Below are 19,400 nucleotides of genomic sequence, written 5' to 3' on the forward strand. Positions count from 1 at the left end.
GTAGAGTGGAAGAATGACTTCTTGTGTCTTGCTTACAACACTCCTGCTAATACATCCCAGGATGATGTTTGCATTTTCTGCAACAACAACAAAAAATCAATTTTGGATGATATTGTGAAGCTGTTGCTATGGAAATTACCATACCACGAATGCCCCTATATGTCTCTCCACTGTGGCCTAGCAAGGTGGTGTCAGTCTTCCCCAGTACTTTACTTTTAACATCCAGTCAATAGTTATACTAAAGAGTAACTGCATTCTAGGGGAAACCCCGTTTTACCTGACCTCTCAAAGGGAAGAAGGAAAGGGGGGGGGGGTGGAAAGTTACCAGACAGAACCCAAGCCATGCACTGCAGCAGAAGAACCTGGATGACCCAAGCCCAAAGAATGGTCTTGAATGGTGAGGAAACTGAGGCAGGGAAATGTGTGTGGCACTTATTATTGCGTATGATTCTGTGTATTTATCACACTATTAAAGAGCAATAACTTGTTAAGAGTTCTGAGTAAAGTGTCTGTGTGCTATGCTACTCAACTACAATGGGCCGCAGAGGGAGTTAAAATGTAACCCAAAAGGCTCACTCCTTCAATGGGATTCTGGAAAAGGGTGTGTTAAACTCTTTGGGGTACCTTGTGGATCAGCACTGATATTGGGAGATTAAGGCAGTTGAGCTGAGGGGCTCCATTTCCACGAAGGGGTCGCAGACAGAGTCAGTGACTAGGACATATGCCAGAGAGGTCAAGGGAGGAAAGAGGGCTGCAGCCTGCTGAGACCCAGGGAAGCTTAAATACACTGGAGGATCCAGAAGCTTGGATTCTCCTCCTAGCAGTCTGGTTGGTGGCAGGCAGAGGGAGCCCAACCAGACTGGTGACCTCTCCCTGAATGGGGCAGTTGCTACTGCTTCAAGCTATCTGTAAACTCAGGGAGGCAGAACTGAATCAGCTATATTCAGGCCATGTTCTGAATGTTTGCTTCACAACCATAAGGGCTACAGATTTTTTAATGAAAGCCAAGATTCTGGAACATAAGATGGCAGCCTCAGAAAAAAGGACCAGTGTTGACTTGGAGCAGATTCAATTCAAGAGAGACAGGGACTGAGGGACAAATTCCCTTAGAGGCGACTCCCCTTCCAGCAGAGGGAGAGAGCCCTGGGAGAGGACCCACAGCGGGGCAGGAGAGACAGGCTGTAGTGTACAGGGTTCTGTCGTCAGGGGCCCCGGCAGCAGGGAGCGTAAAGACTGAGAGGCTGTCATGAGCTACAGATAGTCTACTAGAATAATTCATGACCCACCCTTTTGAGAACAGGGGGGCAGAAAAATCACCCCAAAAGGAGGAGAGTGGGACCCTCACCTGCTGATCCTGAAAAGGGGGAAGTTTGTAGGGAACTGTAGCCCATTGTAAGAAGCCCAGACAACACAGTGAGGGGCATGGTGTAAGCTAAGAGAAAAGAACAGAGAGGAGTTCAAGGGGATGGGCTCCACCTCCAACCAAGCAAGCTAGGCAGCTGCTGATGAGAAGCAAGGTACTTTGGGAGGATTTGGGGAAAGGGGGTAGGCTCTGAGGAGCTGGGGGGGAGGGGAGGGGTTGTTGGAATCTGATGGGGCTGGAGAGGCACTAGCAAAGCTGCATGTCCTGTAGTAGGTCCTGTAGTAGGGAGAAGTCCAGCAGTAAGTAACACTGTCCCCACTGGGGCAGGATGGGGTGACAAGGTAATGGAATTCAGCCAGAAGAGGGCCACAGAGTGAACACTGCTACAAAGACCTAAGCCAGGCTCCAGCCACATTCCTCCTCCCCGGGGATGAACAGCATCAACATGTACACACTATCTTGCAAACTAAGTCCCAGTTTGCTACCAGTACTCTAAAATACATCTCATGCCTTGGTATCTCTCAGCTGTTCCTGCTTCCCTGGACTTTGTTTACTCTAGGAAAACAATCAAAGGCCTAATTCACCCGCCACACAGGTATTAGTGTAGACGGGATTTAGGCATTTTTACCACTCTCTTGTCTAACACTCAGCTCACATGAGCCTTACAGCCTGGCTGTCCAAGCCTGACACCTCCGTTTGAAATCAGAGTTTTGCTTATCCTAGGTGAGTGCCTGCTCTCTTTCTAACCCTGCTGGAAGTAAATGCACACAGGCCCTCTCTGCACCACAACCTCAGCCGTAACTCCCACAGGTCAGCACTTTCCCAGCAGAGCCGCAGCAGGGCTGCTACCTCCAAGGGAGAAGCAGGGCTCCGATAGTTTCCCCAAGAGCAGTAGCCACATTCTCCAGAGCTTAGCCATGCTCTTGCTCTCCCAAGGCTCTGGGTTAGTTCTTTCCTCGGCTCCTCCCCATTTAGCATCAGTTGTGCTGCTGCCCTTTGAACACTCCTCCATTGTAATCTCCCTGCCTTCCCCGCCCTGGAGAAGCTGCAGGCACAAGAAGGTTCCATGCAAACGACAGAGCTCCAGGCAACTGTGAGCTCAAGAATGCAAACAACAGAGCCTGCTCTCCCAGCTGCCTCCAGAGAACAGATTCCACAGGACACAAGCCGGTAGCTTGCTGCAGCCTGCAGCCCTGACAGCTCCGACCAAGTTCCTACTCTTTCTGATGGCTGGAAAGGAGATCCTGACAGAAGATGTAACCATATGAACTCAGATTCTCAAACACCCCTGCAGTTCCAACAGGGTGCTTCACTAATCAAGCACAGTTCCCTGCATCCCCCAAGAGGGCAGCTCTAGTCCCAGCAGATGTGCCCCTCTTATGTCCTCCCTCCCATCCACCCCCCCTGCACACGTGCATGCGTGCACACACACACACTCACTAACCTGCTCTCAAGCAGGAAACTAAACCCCAGCGAAGCTGTTGTGCCCAAATCAACAACAGATATCAAAGAACAGCAGGATAATCCATTCAGCAGCTATGCAGCCTGCACCCTCCAGCTGTGAATTTAAACCTCACAAACTATGCAGTCAGTACTTGGATGTCAGTACAGTCTCTAAGGTGCCACAAGTACTCCTTTTCTTTTTACTTGGATGGGATAGTCTAGGGAAAGTTTAGGCGCTGCAGAATATGGAGTTGGTGGCTGCCATAAGCAAGGGGCATTCCTCCCTCTGATATCAGCGACCAGCTCACTACCAGGGACAGCTAGGCTGATAGGTGTCATCTTTTGAAATTCAAGACCACATCCCTGATCTCTCATGGTCATTAAAAATCCCTCCTCTTGGGGAAGTGTCAGAGGATCAGCCCTGGTGTCTTTGCACAGTGGAATTCTGAAAGGTGGTATTTGCCCTCCCTACATTTCCAAATGGATACAAAATCTTTCTTCCCTTCCTATCTCAAACTGCTGCATAGCATGATTGCTGTGAACTGCTGTTAAATAGCTGTCAGGTTCCACCCAGGGAGGGCTGCATGGCAGAGTTGGGGTGTGGTTCCTAGATACAGTTACTGAAGCAGGCTGGAAACCAGTAGGGTGAAGCACTATAGAAATGGAAGATTATCAGATTAAATACTCAGTGAGTCACAAGTCACTACCAGCTGAATGCAGCAAGGAGTCAGTCAAAGGTTAGAAGGGATGGACAAAACAGGCTCAAAGCTTGCGACCTACCAAAAAAATGAAAAGCGGAAATGTGGTCTAGCAATCTGTGCAGGGGGCTGGAAGCCAGGACTCCTGAGTTCTAATCCTAGATGCATCCGATGAAGTGAGCTGTAGCTCACGGAAGTTTATGCTCAAATAAATTTGTTAGTCTCTAAGGTGCCACGAGTCCTCCTGTTCTTTTTGCGAATACAGACTAACACGGCTGCCACTCTGAATCCTAGTTCTGAATCTGACCCCGTAACTCTGGGAAAAGTCCCTTCCTCCCTCTGCCTCCGGCAATGATTCTGACTCTCAGTGATGGTTATTTAACATTTGTAATGTGCTATTGAAAATGTAATTCACTCATCGGCTGTTCTCACTGTGCAATGTATTACTACGGCTCATGGCAGGGGGCTAGTCTCACTGGTAGCTCTGGTGTTGGGATGAGGAGGAGCGCAAAAATCCCTTACACGCACAGTGTCCCAAGCTAATTCCCAACCAATTTTGTTTTGTACCTTGCTTTTCCTTCCTGGTCCGTACAAACTCGCAGTGCCTCAGGGCACTCGGGGCTGTCCGCCTGTAACAGCTGTTCCGCTGCCAGGACTCTGCACCACTTGCTCGCTCGGCCTCACGCTCCCAGGTCCGGCTCCAGTCTGAATGCTCCATATGTTTCCTTGAGTATCCATTTCCCAAACTCTCCAAATCCAGGTGCCTGTGCTTTGTGGCCACTTCCTCTGGCTCCCCAAAGCCACTGTATTCCACATCCCAAGTCCTGGGCTCTCTGCTCCAGATTTCTGGCCCCAGATTAGACACCTCACAATTTTCACTGATTCCAGCCAGATTCCTACAATCCATAACACAGCTCTTGGGTTTCCTACAGGGCTCAAAGTTCTCGTTTAAATCCCTGAGGCCCATATTCGGGCCTTCCCACTTCCTGTAGCCCCCAGAGTCTACATCCCTGATATACTGTCTTTCTGTCTTCCTAGAATCTCTGTCCCCATCTGCTCTCCTGTGGTCTGTATACTGAACACCTCCCTTTCTATAACCCCCATAGTCTTCATCCTCTTTATAGCGACTATCTGTCTTCCTATACTCCTCATCTGCTCTCCTATGGTCCATATACTTAGTATCATCTTTCCTGGAATCCTCATAGTCCCCATCTGCTCTCCTGTGATCCATATACCGAATAACTCCCTTCTTATGATCTCCATAGTCTACATCCTCTCTATACTGTCTTTCTGCCTTCCTAGAATCTCTGTCCCCATCTGCTCTCCTGTGGTCCATATATGGAATCTCTCCCTTTCTATTACTCTCATAGTCTTCATCCTCTTTATATTGGCTATCTGTCTTCCTATAAACCTTATCTGCTCTCCTATGGTCCATATACTTGGTATAATCTTTCCCGTAATCCTCATAGTCCCCATCTGCTCTCCTGTGATCCATATACCAAGTAACTCCCTTCTTATAATCCCCATAGTCTTCATCATCCCTATACTGGTTTATTACCTTTCTGGAATCCCCGCAGTCACGCTCCACTCTCCTACGATCCATATACTGGCTTTCTCCCTTCCTATAATCCCTGTAGTCCCCATCTACTCTCCCATGCTCCATATACTGGCTTTCTCCCTTCCTATAAGGCCCACATTCTCTGTCCAGTGACCGGGAGTCCACATACTGCCCTTCTCCTCTGTATTTGTCATTCCAGCCATGGTCTCTGCAGAGCTTGTCCAGCTCAGTGATGTTCCCTCTCTTCAGAATGCTGCAGTCCTCATATTCCCAGTTGAGGAGCCTGGGCTCCTCCTTTGGAACTTCGGCCCCGTTTCTTGCCCTGGGGTAAGTGCACATGTTTCTCTTGGCGTGCAGAGTGCCCAGCCCTGGTCAGCTCCAAGAGCCCAGGCCCAGCCTTAGGGCTCGGCCTGCAACCACCTCTCTCCAGCGCTCCAGGACGCTTCCTGAGTAACTCAGGACGCTCCCTTCTGAAACTCTCTGCCTGAAATTCACTTGTGAGACTTTAACCTTCATACCCAATCAGCAGCCAGCTCCAGCCTCTCCCACCTGCTGCCCGAGGTAATTAGTAACCAGCCTTCTGTGAGCTGGGGCTGCGGATTGGATGGGCCTACCCTGCCCAAACCGGCTTCTCTGCTTTGTTATGTTGAAGGCGGCAGCCAGCGACCTCTCCGCAGGGCCCTGCAGGCTGCTCAGAGGCAGGAAGGAGCTGGCACTGGGGTGTGAGGTAGCCTCACGCTGAGAACAGCACACACCCGCACCCCACCCTCCCCCCCCCGCCGAAAAAGAGAAACAAGCAGGGCCAGAGGAAATCAAAGACCAGTTAGCTCCTGTGGAGCCCTCCACAAATGAGGGTAGCAACCCTCTCCCACATATTCCCCAGGGCTCTCCCTAGTTCTCCCCGGCCAAACTCCAGGGGGTTGCCCGAGGCTCCTCCTTAACTACCTCACCCACAGAGCAGACTCATCAGCTGCCAGGACAGAGAGGAGGAGCAACCAGGCAGCACAAAGCTCTTCCTGCAGGGCTGTCCGGGATTTCTGCTGTAACGTGTCGTCCGCCGTCGTTACAGCGGTGAACTGGGCAGCATCTGAGGCCACATCTACACTAGAGACCTTCGAGTGGCCCAGCTGTACCGCTGCAGCTGCACCCCTGTCAGGCCTCCCCCGTAGCCGCCCTGCACCAACGGCGGAGAGCTCTCCCGTCACCGTAATTAAACCATCCCCCACGAGTGGCGGTAGCTATGTTAGCAGGAGAGCGTCTCCCACCAAAATACCACGGTCCACACCAGCGCTTCTGTCAGTGTAACTTATGTCACTCGGGAGGGTGTTTTTTCACACTGCTGAGTGACATAGGCTATACCAACAAAAGCACTAGTGCAGACACAGGCCGTCAGACACACACAGTGAGAGCTGCCCCGTTCAAGGCACAGTCTCTGCCCTCCTCCAAGTTAATCACTGACATATTTTCTCCTGCTCTGGCTTCCCAAAGGGAACGTTTTGAACATGGCTGGGCCCTTCTTCAGGATTCCTCCTGCCCTACCCTGGGAGGTGGCCAAAGCCTTGGAGTAAGCTCTGCCCTGCTCACTCTGGTCTGCATCTAGCTCCAACTAATGCGGCATCCCAGGGGGTCACTCCTGCCATGGTGGGTGGCCCTTCACCGACAGGCTGGCCTATGAGGCAATGTGAGCCTCTCCAACTGACCAGAGGTAGCTACTGCTTGACATGTCACTCGTCTTGAACTGTTGCTCCTGAAGGACTACTGGCCTGCCGGGGGACAGCAGGGCTGTGCTAGGAGGGCCATGTTCATTCCTTCTCACCCACTAAGGCTATGCCCATACTAGAGACCTGTACCGGCTGCACGGCTGTAAGGTCTCCCGTGTAGCTGTGCCGATGGGAGAGAGCTCTCCTGCCGGCACAATTAAACCACCCCAAGGAGCAGCAGCAGTGCTCTCCCACCGACACAGCGCTGTCTGCACCGGCGCTTCTGTCAGTAAAACTTATGTCACTCGGGGGGTGGGTTTTTCACCCCCCTGACCAACAACAGTGCTGCTGTAGACATAGCCAGAGGGTTCAGATGTTCCCTTACTGGCCTTGAGCAGCTGGGAGAGGCCTGGGTCCAGGATGCAGGGACTTCCTTCTGTGCCTCCCACTGCAGGACAGACCCAGTTCTGACATGGCAGGTGCTGGTCATGGGGCCAGACAGGCTGCTTCAGATTCATCTGCAATCTTTAGTCCTGCATTGGATCTGGCAGAGTGGGCTGCAGAGCTACCTATCTTACACCTGAGAGTGGTATCTGCTGCCCGGCACTGTACTATCTGAGTGCCTTCCACATCGAACTGACAGCAAAAGAAGAGACTCCAGTGGACTCCATGGAGTCTCTGGCTCTTCTCTCTTTACAGGGTGAAAACTCTGCCTCAGAGAGGGGTTTGGGTTGTTTTATTGTATTGTATTGTAAATATATTAATTTACTTTTATTTTTTAAGGTTGATTTGTTTCAAGGTTTTTGTTTGTTCGAGGATGGCGGGGTGTTTGGGGTAAAAGGGGGTGTCCACGTTAATGAAAGCCCCAGTGTGATACACTTTCTCCGGCCCGTTCTACTTAGGGGTTGGGCTGCTCTTGCCAAGGCAGAGGGAGCTGCAGCCACCAACCTGGAGGTGATGAACATGTCAGCTGCCAGGGCCTGGTCTTCATTCAAGAAGAATGGACAGAATCAGCCTGCCAGGTGGAGATGGTTTTAATGAATACTGAGACAGGGTCAGTCTGGGTACTACAGTAACTACTGGAGGGTGATGCCCCCAACTGAGGAGAGGTGGAGGCGATTAACAGCTCCTCAGAGCAATTGCTTATTCTGACTGGTATAACTTAGGTCTTTCCTAGACTTAGTTTAGCCCGGCTGCTCCTCAGGCACACTACAATCTTCCTCTGGCCCTGCATTACCTGGGAGATGTTGGGGTCTGCTCTGGACACAAGGATCCATACGGCAGTGTTCTACTGGCATACTGCTGACACCACCACCTTTGGGAGTGGTTTCCAGAAGCCCGGAGGGACACAACACAGCCGAATACCCAGAGAGAGGAGGAGCACGACAGCTGCACATCAGAACCGTGTGGGACCGGCTGGGAAGGAACGAACAAGGCCCACACAGCGCAGTTCTGTTGCCCAGGCAGGACAGGTAGGCCAGTCAACAGTACTTCAGGAGCAATACTGCCAAGGCAGACAATAGGTCGAGTAGTAGCTGCTTCGGCATCTCATCTGTGTCCACTGTCAGGAGGTCATCGGTCCTCAGTGTGGCCAGCATGGCTCTGGTTCCAGGGCCTGGCCTAGACCCAGCTGGGAGGGATATAGGGCTTCAGCAGAGGCAGGAGCTGTTGGAATCAGTTCCCTGCCACCACCTTGACAGTTGTGCCAGGATGGGGTGGTCAGTGCTGGGGCAGGTGTTTGTAAGGACGTTGGCAAGAAGGGCTAGAATCCAAGGACCACGGACCAGGGCATCTGCCAGAGGATTTTGGTAATTTCTGTCATCAGAAGGCCCAGGTGTTCCCTTGCTGACCTTGAGCACCTGGGAGAGGCCTGGGTCCAGGCTGCAGGGGCTCCCTTCTATGCCTCCTTCTGTAGGACAGACCCAGTTCTGACACGGCAGGTGCTGGTCATGGGTCCAGACAGGCTCTTCCAGGTTCATCTGAGCTTGAGCAATGTCCCTCATCAGGAGGGGGCTAACACTGTACTTCTGGAGAAGGATCTTCCAGTCTCAGTCACTGCCGTGGCACAGGTTCAACCAGGGCAGTGGGGCTCTCAGCTCGTCCTTGGGGAAACAGTGCCCTGGCCAGATGCATCCCCCAACAGGGAATATTCCCTCGGGTTCAGCATCACACCAAATCATCTCTCCCTCCCCGGTGCTTTGCAGTCTGTTATCCTCTCTCCCCAACCGAGTTACATGGATTTATTTGCTTTTAATCAAGGCCCCATGTGCTCTGAACCAGAAAAACCTAAATTCTGCAACTAGAACCCTGCATTCTGCAGCCCGGCAACAGGAGGTTTGTGGCAGCTTCGTTTAAAAGACAGAATAGAGATCTGTAATTAATTCAGTAAAGAATGCAGACCCCCCCCAGCAGCAGCTCTCGTGCTATTTGTTCTGATAGTGGATCCAAACGAACGTATGCTGTGCCCATGGTTTCAGTGGCCATCAGTGTTTGTGCTGCTAAGAGAGCTGGATTGTAGAAACAGTAATGGGGGTGATGGCGCACCTGGAAGGAGAGAGAGGTGCTGTGTGGGAGTACCACATGGGTCAGATGTTTCTGTTAAAATGGTCAGCAGTGAAACAGTTAACAATGTTGATATTTAACTCACCATCTTTATGTTTCAGAGACAACACCCCACTGAGAGAAATGGGGAAGGTCTCCCCTCTTAGAGCAACTGTTACAGGTTCTTTGCAAACTCAGGCAGATATCATTGCACCAGTTACTCTCAGGTCACATGTTTAAGCTTTTCTTGACCATCATAAGCATGGGAGAGTTATTTTTTCTAATGGAAGCTGAAATTCTGGACTCCACAGAATGGCAGGTGCATGGGACCCTGCTTTAGTCTTTCCCACTAACTCAGCTCAGCTTCACTGTTCTTCTCTACATACTCTGATTTGCCTGGCAAGGAGAGGTCCAGAGCGGAACACAACTTCCCATGGCTCTGGAGCTCCATCTCAGGCAGGAGCCCTTCAGCAAGCCTAGTGCCAGAGCTGGCCAAAAGCTGCCACCTCTCTCTCCACAGGCACTGTCTGATCTGCTGTTTCCAGGGAGAGATCACCAGCCTCTAAGGCAACTCTGGGCCTGCTGCTTCCCCCACAGCAGACAAGGGGAGAGAGGGTGGGATACAGGGACCATATTATTCCTGAGAGAGAGGGCAGGGCAGGGTAGCACCAGCAACAGCCCTGACTGGTGATGGGGACGGGCAATGGAGGGGGAGAAGGACAGGAGGGAAACAGGGATGAGGAGTGTGAAGGGGGAGCAGTACAAGGGGAGGAGTGGACAGTGGAGAAGGTGAGTCTGAGGGACACAGGGAAGGATGACTGAAGGGGGTATCGAAAGAGGGGGAGGAGATAGGGGAACAGGGAGGGGGCATTGGGAGAACTTAATTAATGAAAATTAGTATAAGAACAACTCTGACAAAAATAGACAAACTTCAGAACTCAGAAGGAAAGAGAAGAAACCAGTTGCCACAGCGGCCAGGACCCCTGTGACACAGAGAAAGGGCCAGTACCTCCCACACCCTGATTTCCAGGGCTGCTGCAGTCTCACCTCTCAGCTCCTGCAACTCTGCGTTGAGGCTTTTGATGTTGGAGTCACAGAAATCCAGGTTCTCCAGGGTCTCTGATCTCACCAGCTCATCCTGCTGCTGCTCTAGCATCGAGTTCAGCTCAGCTCGAGTCTTGCCATAAGCCTCCAGGTCTTGTTCCACCTCCCGGATCCTTGTCAGCAGAAAGGGGCACTGACGTGCAGCTGCCCCAACTGAATCCCCCTGGTCCGCCTCTGCCTGTGGCTCCTGCCTGGGCTGGCTCCTGTGCTGAAGCTGTGGAGAGGCCATGTTCCTCCTCTGCCTGCTTGGAGGAGGGAGAGGGGCTGGCCGGGAGGGCCGCACTGAGAAGGAGGGAGAAACGGCTGGGGCTGGGGCATTGGGGCGGGGAGGTGGAGGCCTTAGGCCTTTCCTCCTCTCTGGCAGCCTCCAATGGGGGGCACACTCTGGGGAGCCACACACAATGTCCTTCTCTGAACTGTAGTCCAGGATGGAGAAGTGGCGGGAGACCTTCTTGTCCGACTCAGCTCCAGAGCTAGTCACGCTCTTCTCAAATTGTGCCAGCTGCTCTGTCAGCTTGGAGTCGAGGTCAGTGCAGCTGTCTCCATGCAGCATGGGCGAGGGCCGGTCTGTTCGGGCACCAGGCCATGTATCCAAGCCCTCATGGGCACCACTGAAGCTGGAAGAGCGGGATTTAGATTTCTGCCTTTGATCTTCCACCCAGCTGGCCAGGTCCTGGAAAAGGGTGCTCCTCCGACCTTCTCCGGGCTCTGCTGCAGCCCAGCTGCTGGGAGGAGGGAAGACTTGGCTCCTGCTACTGCGCAGGGGGGAGCATGGTGCCCATGGGGGCACACTGGGACTCTCTCCCTCCCTCTCTGGTGAAGCAGGGATGTCCAAGGGCCGTTGCAAGGCCCCAGGGCTCTGGCTGGGCTCCAATTCAACTGCTTGGCAACGGGGTCTGCTCTTTGGCTGGGGAGGGAGCTGAGGGGTGGGGAAAATGCCATTGATAGCCTTTGCAGAGTCAATGGGGAGGGAGCCCACTGTGTCCTTGGGAAGGGGTCCCTGGAGCTCTGTGCTGGGAGGGTGCCCTTCCAAGGATGCAGACTTGCACTGTCCAACCCCAACATCAGAAGGACCCTCTGACCTCATTGGTGTTTGGAACAAAGTTGTACCGGACTTCCCTTCAGCATGGTGTGAGCCCCAGGCACTCAGGTCTTCCCCTTCTTCCCCTTGCAGGGGAAGGGCCCCAACGCAGGCACTTGCTGGGTCCTGGTGGATGGCCATTCCACAGCTGCCCTCTTCCTGCAACTTCCCAGTGCCCCTCTTTTCCCTGCAGGGAGCAGAGCCCTCCAGCCTCACAAACCGGTGAGGAAAAATGCCACGTCTCCCCTTCAGCAAGCCCTCCAACCAGCCATCTTCCAGTGCCCCCACAATCTGGATTCTGTCTCCCACATCAAAATCCAGCTCCTGGGGCTCCAGCGCTTGGAACTGATAGAGTGCAATGCCATACGTGCCCAGCGGCTTCTCACTCCCTTCCTGCCTGCCCTCCTCCTGGGGGGGCATGTCTGCAACGCCATTAACACTGTAATGCTCGTAGGGCCCCGGCTCCTCTGGGCCACCTGTCACTCTCAAGGGACCCAGCAGCTCCACGAAACCCTCTGGGAAAATCCCGCTTCGACCTCCCAGTTCCCCTGTGAACCAGCCAGGCTCAGGGATATCGACAATGGTGATCACATCCCCTTCCCTAAAGTCCAGCTCCTCCTCCAGCTGGGCAGAGAGGCTCATCAAGGCTCGGGCTTGGCCCAGTGAGTCAGCAGGCACCTTCAGGTCAGTGCTCTGAGAGAGCCGGCGGCCCCAGGGCGAGAGGCAAAGCTCCCGCACGCATGAGGATGGGAAGAAGCCCCTGGAGCCCCAGCAGCTTCTACCCTGGAGCCAACTGGAGGCTGGGGAGCCACTCAGGATCACCAGGTCTCCTGGGGGGAGAATGAGAAACACAGGGTCAGGGACTCACCCCCATGGCAATTTCTGAGTCCTTCCCCACTCCCCTTCCAGGCCTGGTCACCTCCTTCGCCAGCCCAGCCATGCAGAGTGCAGTGGTGGGGCACCTGCGGCACATGTATATGGTATTGGCCCAGCCCCACAGAGACACCAGGGTTGGGGGGCCACCCCAGTGCAGTGCATGTGTATTGGGGGGCAGGGGCAGGACATGCAGAACTCAGGACACAGGGTACAAAGCTGGCCTGAGTCCCGCAGGTGCACAGGGGCAGGAGCACAAGGCAGCCTACGGACCTAGAATCCACAGCTGTTAGGAAACCCCTTCTCAGCTGCTCTAGGTTCCCTCTGTTTCCCAAGGCACATGAGTGACAGGACAGGGGAGCAGGAGGGCAGGACCCAAAGGGAGGGAGCAGAGGTTACCTCTCTGCAGTGACAAGCTCCCCGGCTCCTGGGACGTGAAGTCATTGGTGCAGACAAACAGCTTCTCCCCCTGCTTCAAACTGGGAATATCCACTGCCTCCACAAAACTGCTGGGAAACTGCCCTAGAATGAGAAGCAGTTGTCAGCACATGGTCACCCCTTTCCCAGGGGCCCAGACTGTCTCCCCCATTCCCAACTCCTCTAAGATCCACCTCGCCCCCATCACCACCCAGCCTCCCCTGGGATCTACCTCGCCTCCAGCCCCACCATCACTCAGACTCTTCCCTCCTCTGTGTGGGAAAGAGTCCCACCCCTCCCCAGGATCCCCTCTGGCTGGCCCCATTGACCACAGGAATGACCATGGGTTTGGAAGTCAGGCGCTCTTGAGGATTGAGCAGACTTGAGCAGACTTCGACTCCCTCAGGGAGCGGATGGGTAGGATCCCCTGGGGGACTAACATGAAGGGGAAAGGAGTCCAGGAGAGCTGGCTGTATTTCAAGGAATCCCTGTTGAGGTTACAGGGACAAACCGTTCCGATGAGTCGAAAGAATACTAAATATGGCAGGCGACCAGCTTGGCTTAACGGTGAAATCCTAGCGGATCTTAAACATAAAAAAGAAGCTTACAAGAAGTGGAAGGTTGGACATATGACCAGGGAAGAGTATAAAAATGTTGCTCGGGCATGTAGGAATGAAATCAGGAAGGCCAAATCGCACCTGGAGCTGCAGCTAGCAAGAGATGTCAAGAGTAACAAGAAGGGTTTCTTCAGGTATGTTGGCAACAAGAAGAAAGCCAAGGAAAGTGTGGGCCCCTTACTGAATGAGGGAGGCAACCTAGTGACAGAGGATGTGGAAAAAGCTAATGTACTCAATGCTTTTTTTGCCTCTGTCTTCACTAACAAGGACAGCTCCCAGACTACTGCGCTGGGCATCACAACATGGGGAGTAGATGGCCAGCCCTCTGTGGAGAAAGAGGTGGTTAGGGACTATTTAGAAAAGCTGGACGTGCACAAGTCCATGGGGCCGGACGAGTTGCATCCGAGAGATCTAAAGGAATTGGCGGATGTGATTGCAGAGCCATTGGCCATTATCTTTGAAAACTCGTGGCGAACGGGGGAAGTCCCAGATGACTGGAAAAAGGCTAACGTAGTGTCAATCTTTAAAAAAGGGAAGAAGGAGGATCCTGGGAACTACAGGCCAGTCAGCCTCACCTCAGTCCCCGGAAAAATCATGGAGCGGGTCCTCAAGGAATCAATCCTGAAGCACTTACATGAGAGGAAAGTGATCAGGAACAGCCAGCATGGATTCACCAAGGGTAGGTCATGCCTGACTAATCTAATAGCCTTCTATGATGAGATTACTGGTTCTGTGGATGAAGGGAAAGCAGTGGATGTATTGTTTCTTGACTTTAGCAAAGCTTTTGACACGGTCTCCCACAGTATTCTTGTCAGCAAGTTAAAGAAGTATGGGCTCGATGAATGCACTATAAGGTGGGTAGAAAGCTGGCTAGATTGTCGGGCTCAACGGGTAGTCATCAATGGCTCCATGTCTAGTTGGCAGCCGGTGTCAAGTGGAGTGCCCCAGGGGTCGGTTTTGTTCAATATCTTCATAAATGATCTGGAGGATGGTGTGGATTGCACTCTCAGCAAATTTGCGGATGATACTAAACTGGGAGGAGTGGTAGATACGCTGGAGGGGAGAGATAGGATACAGAAGGACCTAGACAAATTGGAGGTTTGGGCCAAAAGAAATCTGATGAGGTTCAATAAGGATAAGTGCAGGGTCCTACACTTAGGATGGAAGAATCCAATGCACCGCTACAGACTAGGGACCGAATGGCTAGGTAGCAGTTCTGCGGAAAAGGACCTAGGGGTGACAGTGGACGAGAAGCTGGATATGAGTCAGCAGTGTGCCCTTGTTGCCAAGAAGGCCAATGGCATTTTGGGATGTATAAGTAGGGGCATAGCGAGCAGATCGAGGGACGTGATTGTTCCCCTCTATTCGACACTGGTGAGGCCTCATCTGGAGTACTGTGTCCAGTTTTGGGCCCCACACTACAAGAAGGATGTGGATAAATTGGAGAGAGTCCAGCGAAGGGCAACAAAAATGATTAGGGGTCTAGAGCACATGACTTATGAGGAGAGGCTGAGGGAGCTGGGATTGTTTAGTCTGCGGAAGAGAAGAATGAGGGGGGATTTGATAGCTGCTTTCAACTACCTGAAAGAGGGTTCCAAAGAGGATGGCTCTAGACTGTTGTCAATGGTAGCAGATGACAGAACGAGGAGTAATGGTCTCAAGTTGCAATGGGGGAGGTTTAGATTGGATATTAGGAAAAACTTTTTCACTAAGAGGGTGGTGAAACACTGGAATGCGTTACCTAGGGAGGTGGTAGAATCTCCTTCCTTAGAGGTTTTTAAGGTCAGGCTTGACAAAGCCCTGGCTGGGATGATTTAACTGGGAATTGGTCCTGCTTCGAGTAGGGGGTTGGACTAGATGACCTTCTGGGGTCCCTTCCAACCCTGATATTCTATGATTCTATGATTCTATGATCAATGGCTCCATGTCTAGTTGGCAGCTGGTGTCAAGTCGAGTGCCCCAGGGGTCGGTCCTGGGGCCGGTTTTGTTCAATATCTTCATTAATGATCTGGAGGATGGTGTGGATTGCACTCTCAGCAAATTTGAAGATGATACTAAACTGGGAGGAGTGGTAGATACGCTGGAGGGCAGGGATAGGATACAGAGGGACCTAGACAAATTGGAGGATTGGGCCAAAAGAAACCTGATGCGGTTCAATAAGGATAAGTGCAGGGTCCTGCACTTAGGATGGAAGAATCCAATGCACCGCTACAGACTAGGGACCGAATGGCTAGGCAGCAGTTCTGCGGAAAAGGACCTAGGGGTTACAGTGGACGAGAAGCTGGATATGAGTCAGCAGTGTGCCCTTGTTGCCAAGAAGGCCAATGGCATTTTGGGATGTATAAGTAAGGGCATTGCCAGCAGATCGAGGGACGTGATCGTTCCCCTCTATTCGACATTGGTGAGGCCTCATCTGGAGTACTGTGTCCAGTTTTGGGCCCCACACTACAAGAAGGATGTGAAAAATTGGAGAGAGTCCAGCGAAGGGCAACAAAAATGATTAGGGGTCTGGAACACATGACTTATGAGGAGAGGCTGAGGGAACTGGGATTGTTTAGTCTGCAGAAGAGAAGAATGAGGGGGGATTTGATAGCTGCTTTCAACTACCTGAGAGGTGGTTCCAGAGAGGATGGTTCTAGACTATTCTCAGTGGTAGAAGAGGACAGGACAAGGAGTAATGGTCTCAAGTTGCAGTGGGGGAGGTTTAGGTTGGATATTAGGAAAAACTTTTTCACTAAGAGGGTGGTGAAACACTGGAATGCGTTACCTAGGGAGGTGGTAGAATCTCCTTCCTTGGAAGATTTTAAGGTCAGGCTTGACAAAGCCTTGGCTGGGATGATTTGATTGGGGATTGGTCCTGCTTTGAGCAGGGGGTTGGACTAGATGACCTCCTGAGGTCCCTTCCAACCCTGATATTCTATGATTCTATGATTTCTGAAAATGTTGTTCTTTATTAGTTTTTAAAGAAAAATACAGTACCCTCCACCCTGCATGCCCAACAGACCAACCAATACCCCAGGGCAATGAGCAGCCCATCTGAATTACTGTGATCTCACTGGTTTCAGAGTAACAGCCGTGTTAGTCTGTATTCGGAAAAAGAAAAGGAGTACTTGTGGCACCTTAGAGACTAACCAATTTATTTGAGCATAAGCTTTCGTGAGCTACAGCTCACTTCATCGGATGCATACTGTGATCTCACTGTCACCAACACCAGACAGGGAAAGCAAACATATAACCTTTAGCCTCCATCTTCTGTCTTATGACAGGGAAGCCCCATGTCAGGATCAGGATGTACTGGTTATAAAAGGAGGCCCCAATCCTGCAATCGGACCTGCCCTCTGGGGTGCTGCACACACAGATCAGATGGCAAGACTCAGGCTGGAAGCTACAAAGCGCTATGGTCATGAAAAACGCGTCACGGACAGTGAAATCTGGTCTTTTGTGTGCTTTCACCCGATACTATACAGATTTCATGGGGTAGGCCAGCGTTTCTGAAACTGGGGATCCTGACCCAAACGGGAGTTGCAGGGGGTTGCCAGGTTATTTTAGGGGATCACGGTATTGCCACCCTTACTTCTGTGCTGCCTTCAGGGCCCTGCCCGCAGCAGCACAGAAGCATGGCAACACCATACCATGTCACCCTCACTTTGCGTTGCTGCCTTCAGAGCTGGGCAGCCAGGAAGCGGCGGCTGCTGACCGAGGCCCAGCTCTGAAGGCAGCAGCGCAGAATACGATACCCGGCTACCCTTACTTCTGCGCTGCTGCTGGTGGCGGCCCTGCCCTCAGAGCTGGGTTCCCGACCAGCAGCTGCCACTCTCCAGCTGCCCAGCTCTGAAGGCAGTGCAGAAGTAAGGGTGGCAATTCTGCAACCCCCACTATAATAACCTTGCAACCCCCTCACAACTCCTTTTTGGGTCAGAACCCCTACAATTACAACACCGTGAAATTTCAGATTTAAACAGCTGAAATTATGAAATTTACAATTTTAAAAATCCTATGACCATGAGATTGAACAAAATGGCCCGTGACTTTGGTAGGGCCCTACATATATTGCACCGATAGTTTGCAATTCCGCAGGACAGGTTAGCAGCATCTCTCCAGTGTTGAGTCAGGTACTCAGACACTACGGTGAGATATGGCTCAGATACCAACAGGCTGATCACCATGATGAGGGAAACTGCCCTGTGCAGATGTTCTGGTAACCAGTAAAGTTGGGCTTACATATTTTTTTCTGGAAAAATCACAGGGATAATGAGCTGGATGCTCTCTTGACTTCCTGACATGGTTCTTCCCAATTCAGTGTAATTCAGCGTGTCACTATCCTTAATCTGCAGCGCCAGTGGCCTAATATGCACCCGAGTTCTAATCCAGGCTCTGCTGCTGACTTCCTAGACCAAGTCTGTTCCCTGCTCTCTGCCTGGGTCTCCCTCCCCATAGACGGAAATAATAATCCTGCTGTGTCTTACACCAAATTGTGAGGCTTCATTAATTAATTTCCATACCGTGTTAAGTACTATTATGGGTAGGTTGCAGCCTCTCCATTCTAAAGGTCTATTTTAGGCCCCCGATAACTTTTGGTTTGGAAAATTAGTTTGAAAATAGCCAGATTTCCTCAGAGAGAAAGCAGGAAATTCAAATGGTTTTTCAGTTACAAGTCATTAAAAATTAGCCTGATTGACTTTTGTCTGTTTCTTCATCTTTGAGCTCGCAGGACACACCTGGTTACTGCCCCTTCACACTCTCCACAGCCATATCTCCTTAAGAATGCGGGCCCAGGGGAAAAAATATTGTGATTAAGTAGCTGTGGTGATTTTCCTTGTAGACGGTTTGGGGCCAATCATGTCAGTAGAAGCAGGAGCAGGCTGACTGTATGTGCATACATGTGCACACATATTGCCCTCTGGTGGCTACCTGAGGCCTAGAGAGAAGAAAAGGGTTCTTCTGCAGATTCAAGTTAATGTCGACCTTTGTTTTTTAGCCCAAGTGGCAGAGGTCTGCATGTTTGGAGCTACAGGACCAGGACTCTGGGTCTCTGCTCTGTTACAAAGGAGGCGAAGTAGCCTCTCCGAAGTTAAGGCTGCAATCCCAGTCCTATTCTAAGGTTGATTTGAGCCCACTTTGTAACTAGATGAGAACAATCGTCACATTTTGAGGTGATCTGGTTCCCATCTGACTGAGAGCTCGAATGCTCTCTCAATATTGTTATTACACTGAGAAAGAGCCGTTGAGATTACGAAAGTTTAAAATGGCCCTTTATGGGAATATTGGAGCTTCCAATTTTTCTTTATGTCCTTTCAGGAGCCCAATGAAATCACACTCCATCCTGAGCCAGACAGGTCCGGATACTGGCCCAAGGGAGAGGGAGTTTTCAGGAGCAGAAATAGGTGGATAAGACTGTCATGGAGAGGCAGAAGGGCCCAGCGGGCAGGGCACTGGACCAGAGCTCCGGAGACTCGGGGTCTGTTTCTAGTTCTGCCACTGACCCCCAGGTCACTTCCCCTCTCTGTGCCTTTGTTTCCCTCCCACCCTTTCGTGGCCTTGTCCAGTAGGCCTGTAAGGGCAGGGACGGTCTCTCTCACTACGTGTTTTTCAGCACCTAGCTCCCACCTGCTGAGGATTTATCTGCACTCAGCGCTACTGACAAACAAACAAAAACAAGAGCAAGGACTGTTTAAGACTCAACATGAAGCTGACGGGAAAACATTTTGAGCATCAGATACAGCCCAAGTGAGAGAAGACTCCAGGATCTGGTCAAACAGCTCTGGCCCCCACATTCGCCATCAGAATGGCCCTTGGCCGAGGGGGAATGCACCCAGATGGGGTAACTGACCTACCCAAAGTTACCTAGGACAGTGGGTCTCAACCGTTTTTCACCTGCGGACTCCTAAAAATTCTGAATGGAGGCGTGGACCCCTTTGGAAATCTATGGTCTCTACCTACAGTTGAATTCTGTTCAGTTTTCAGTCTGGCTTTCATGGACCCCTTCAGACCAGCAGTCCCCAAAT

At 51.7% G+C, this 19,400-nt stretch overlaps 1 protein-coding gene across 5 annotated transcripts in view; it reads right to left on the reverse strand.

Moving 5' to 3' along the window:
* The window catches only part of LOC102947521 (dynamin binding protein), an 82,838-nt gene that overhangs the window by 34,550 nt on the left and 28,888 nt on the right, over positions 1 to 19,400 (reverse strand). For 3 of the 5 annotated variants that reach the window (XM_037903605.2, XM_043552395.1, XM_037903606.2), the window contains exons 3-4: positions 12,761 to 12,883; positions 10,351 to 12,318 (exon numbers count right to left, since the gene is read on the reverse strand). The exons of 1 other annotated variant lie outside the window; for it this stretch is intronic. In XM_037903605.2, the coding sequence (XP_037759533.1) occupies positions 10,351 to 12,318; positions 12,761 to 12,883 (2,091 nt within the window). Of the gene's footprint in view, positions 1 to 4,071; positions 4,340 to 10,350; positions 12,319 to 12,760; positions 12,884 to 19,400 lie in introns of those variants that run through there. One more of the 5 variants, XM_037903608.2, reaches the window with a different exon arrangement.

This window comes from Chelonia mydas, chromosome 7 (assembly GCF_015237465.2).
Source record: "Chelonia mydas isolate rCheMyd1 chromosome 7, rCheMyd1.pri.v2, whole genome shotgun sequence".
Classification (NCBI taxonomy): Eukaryota; Metazoa; Chordata; order Testudines; family Cheloniidae; genus Chelonia; species Chelonia mydas.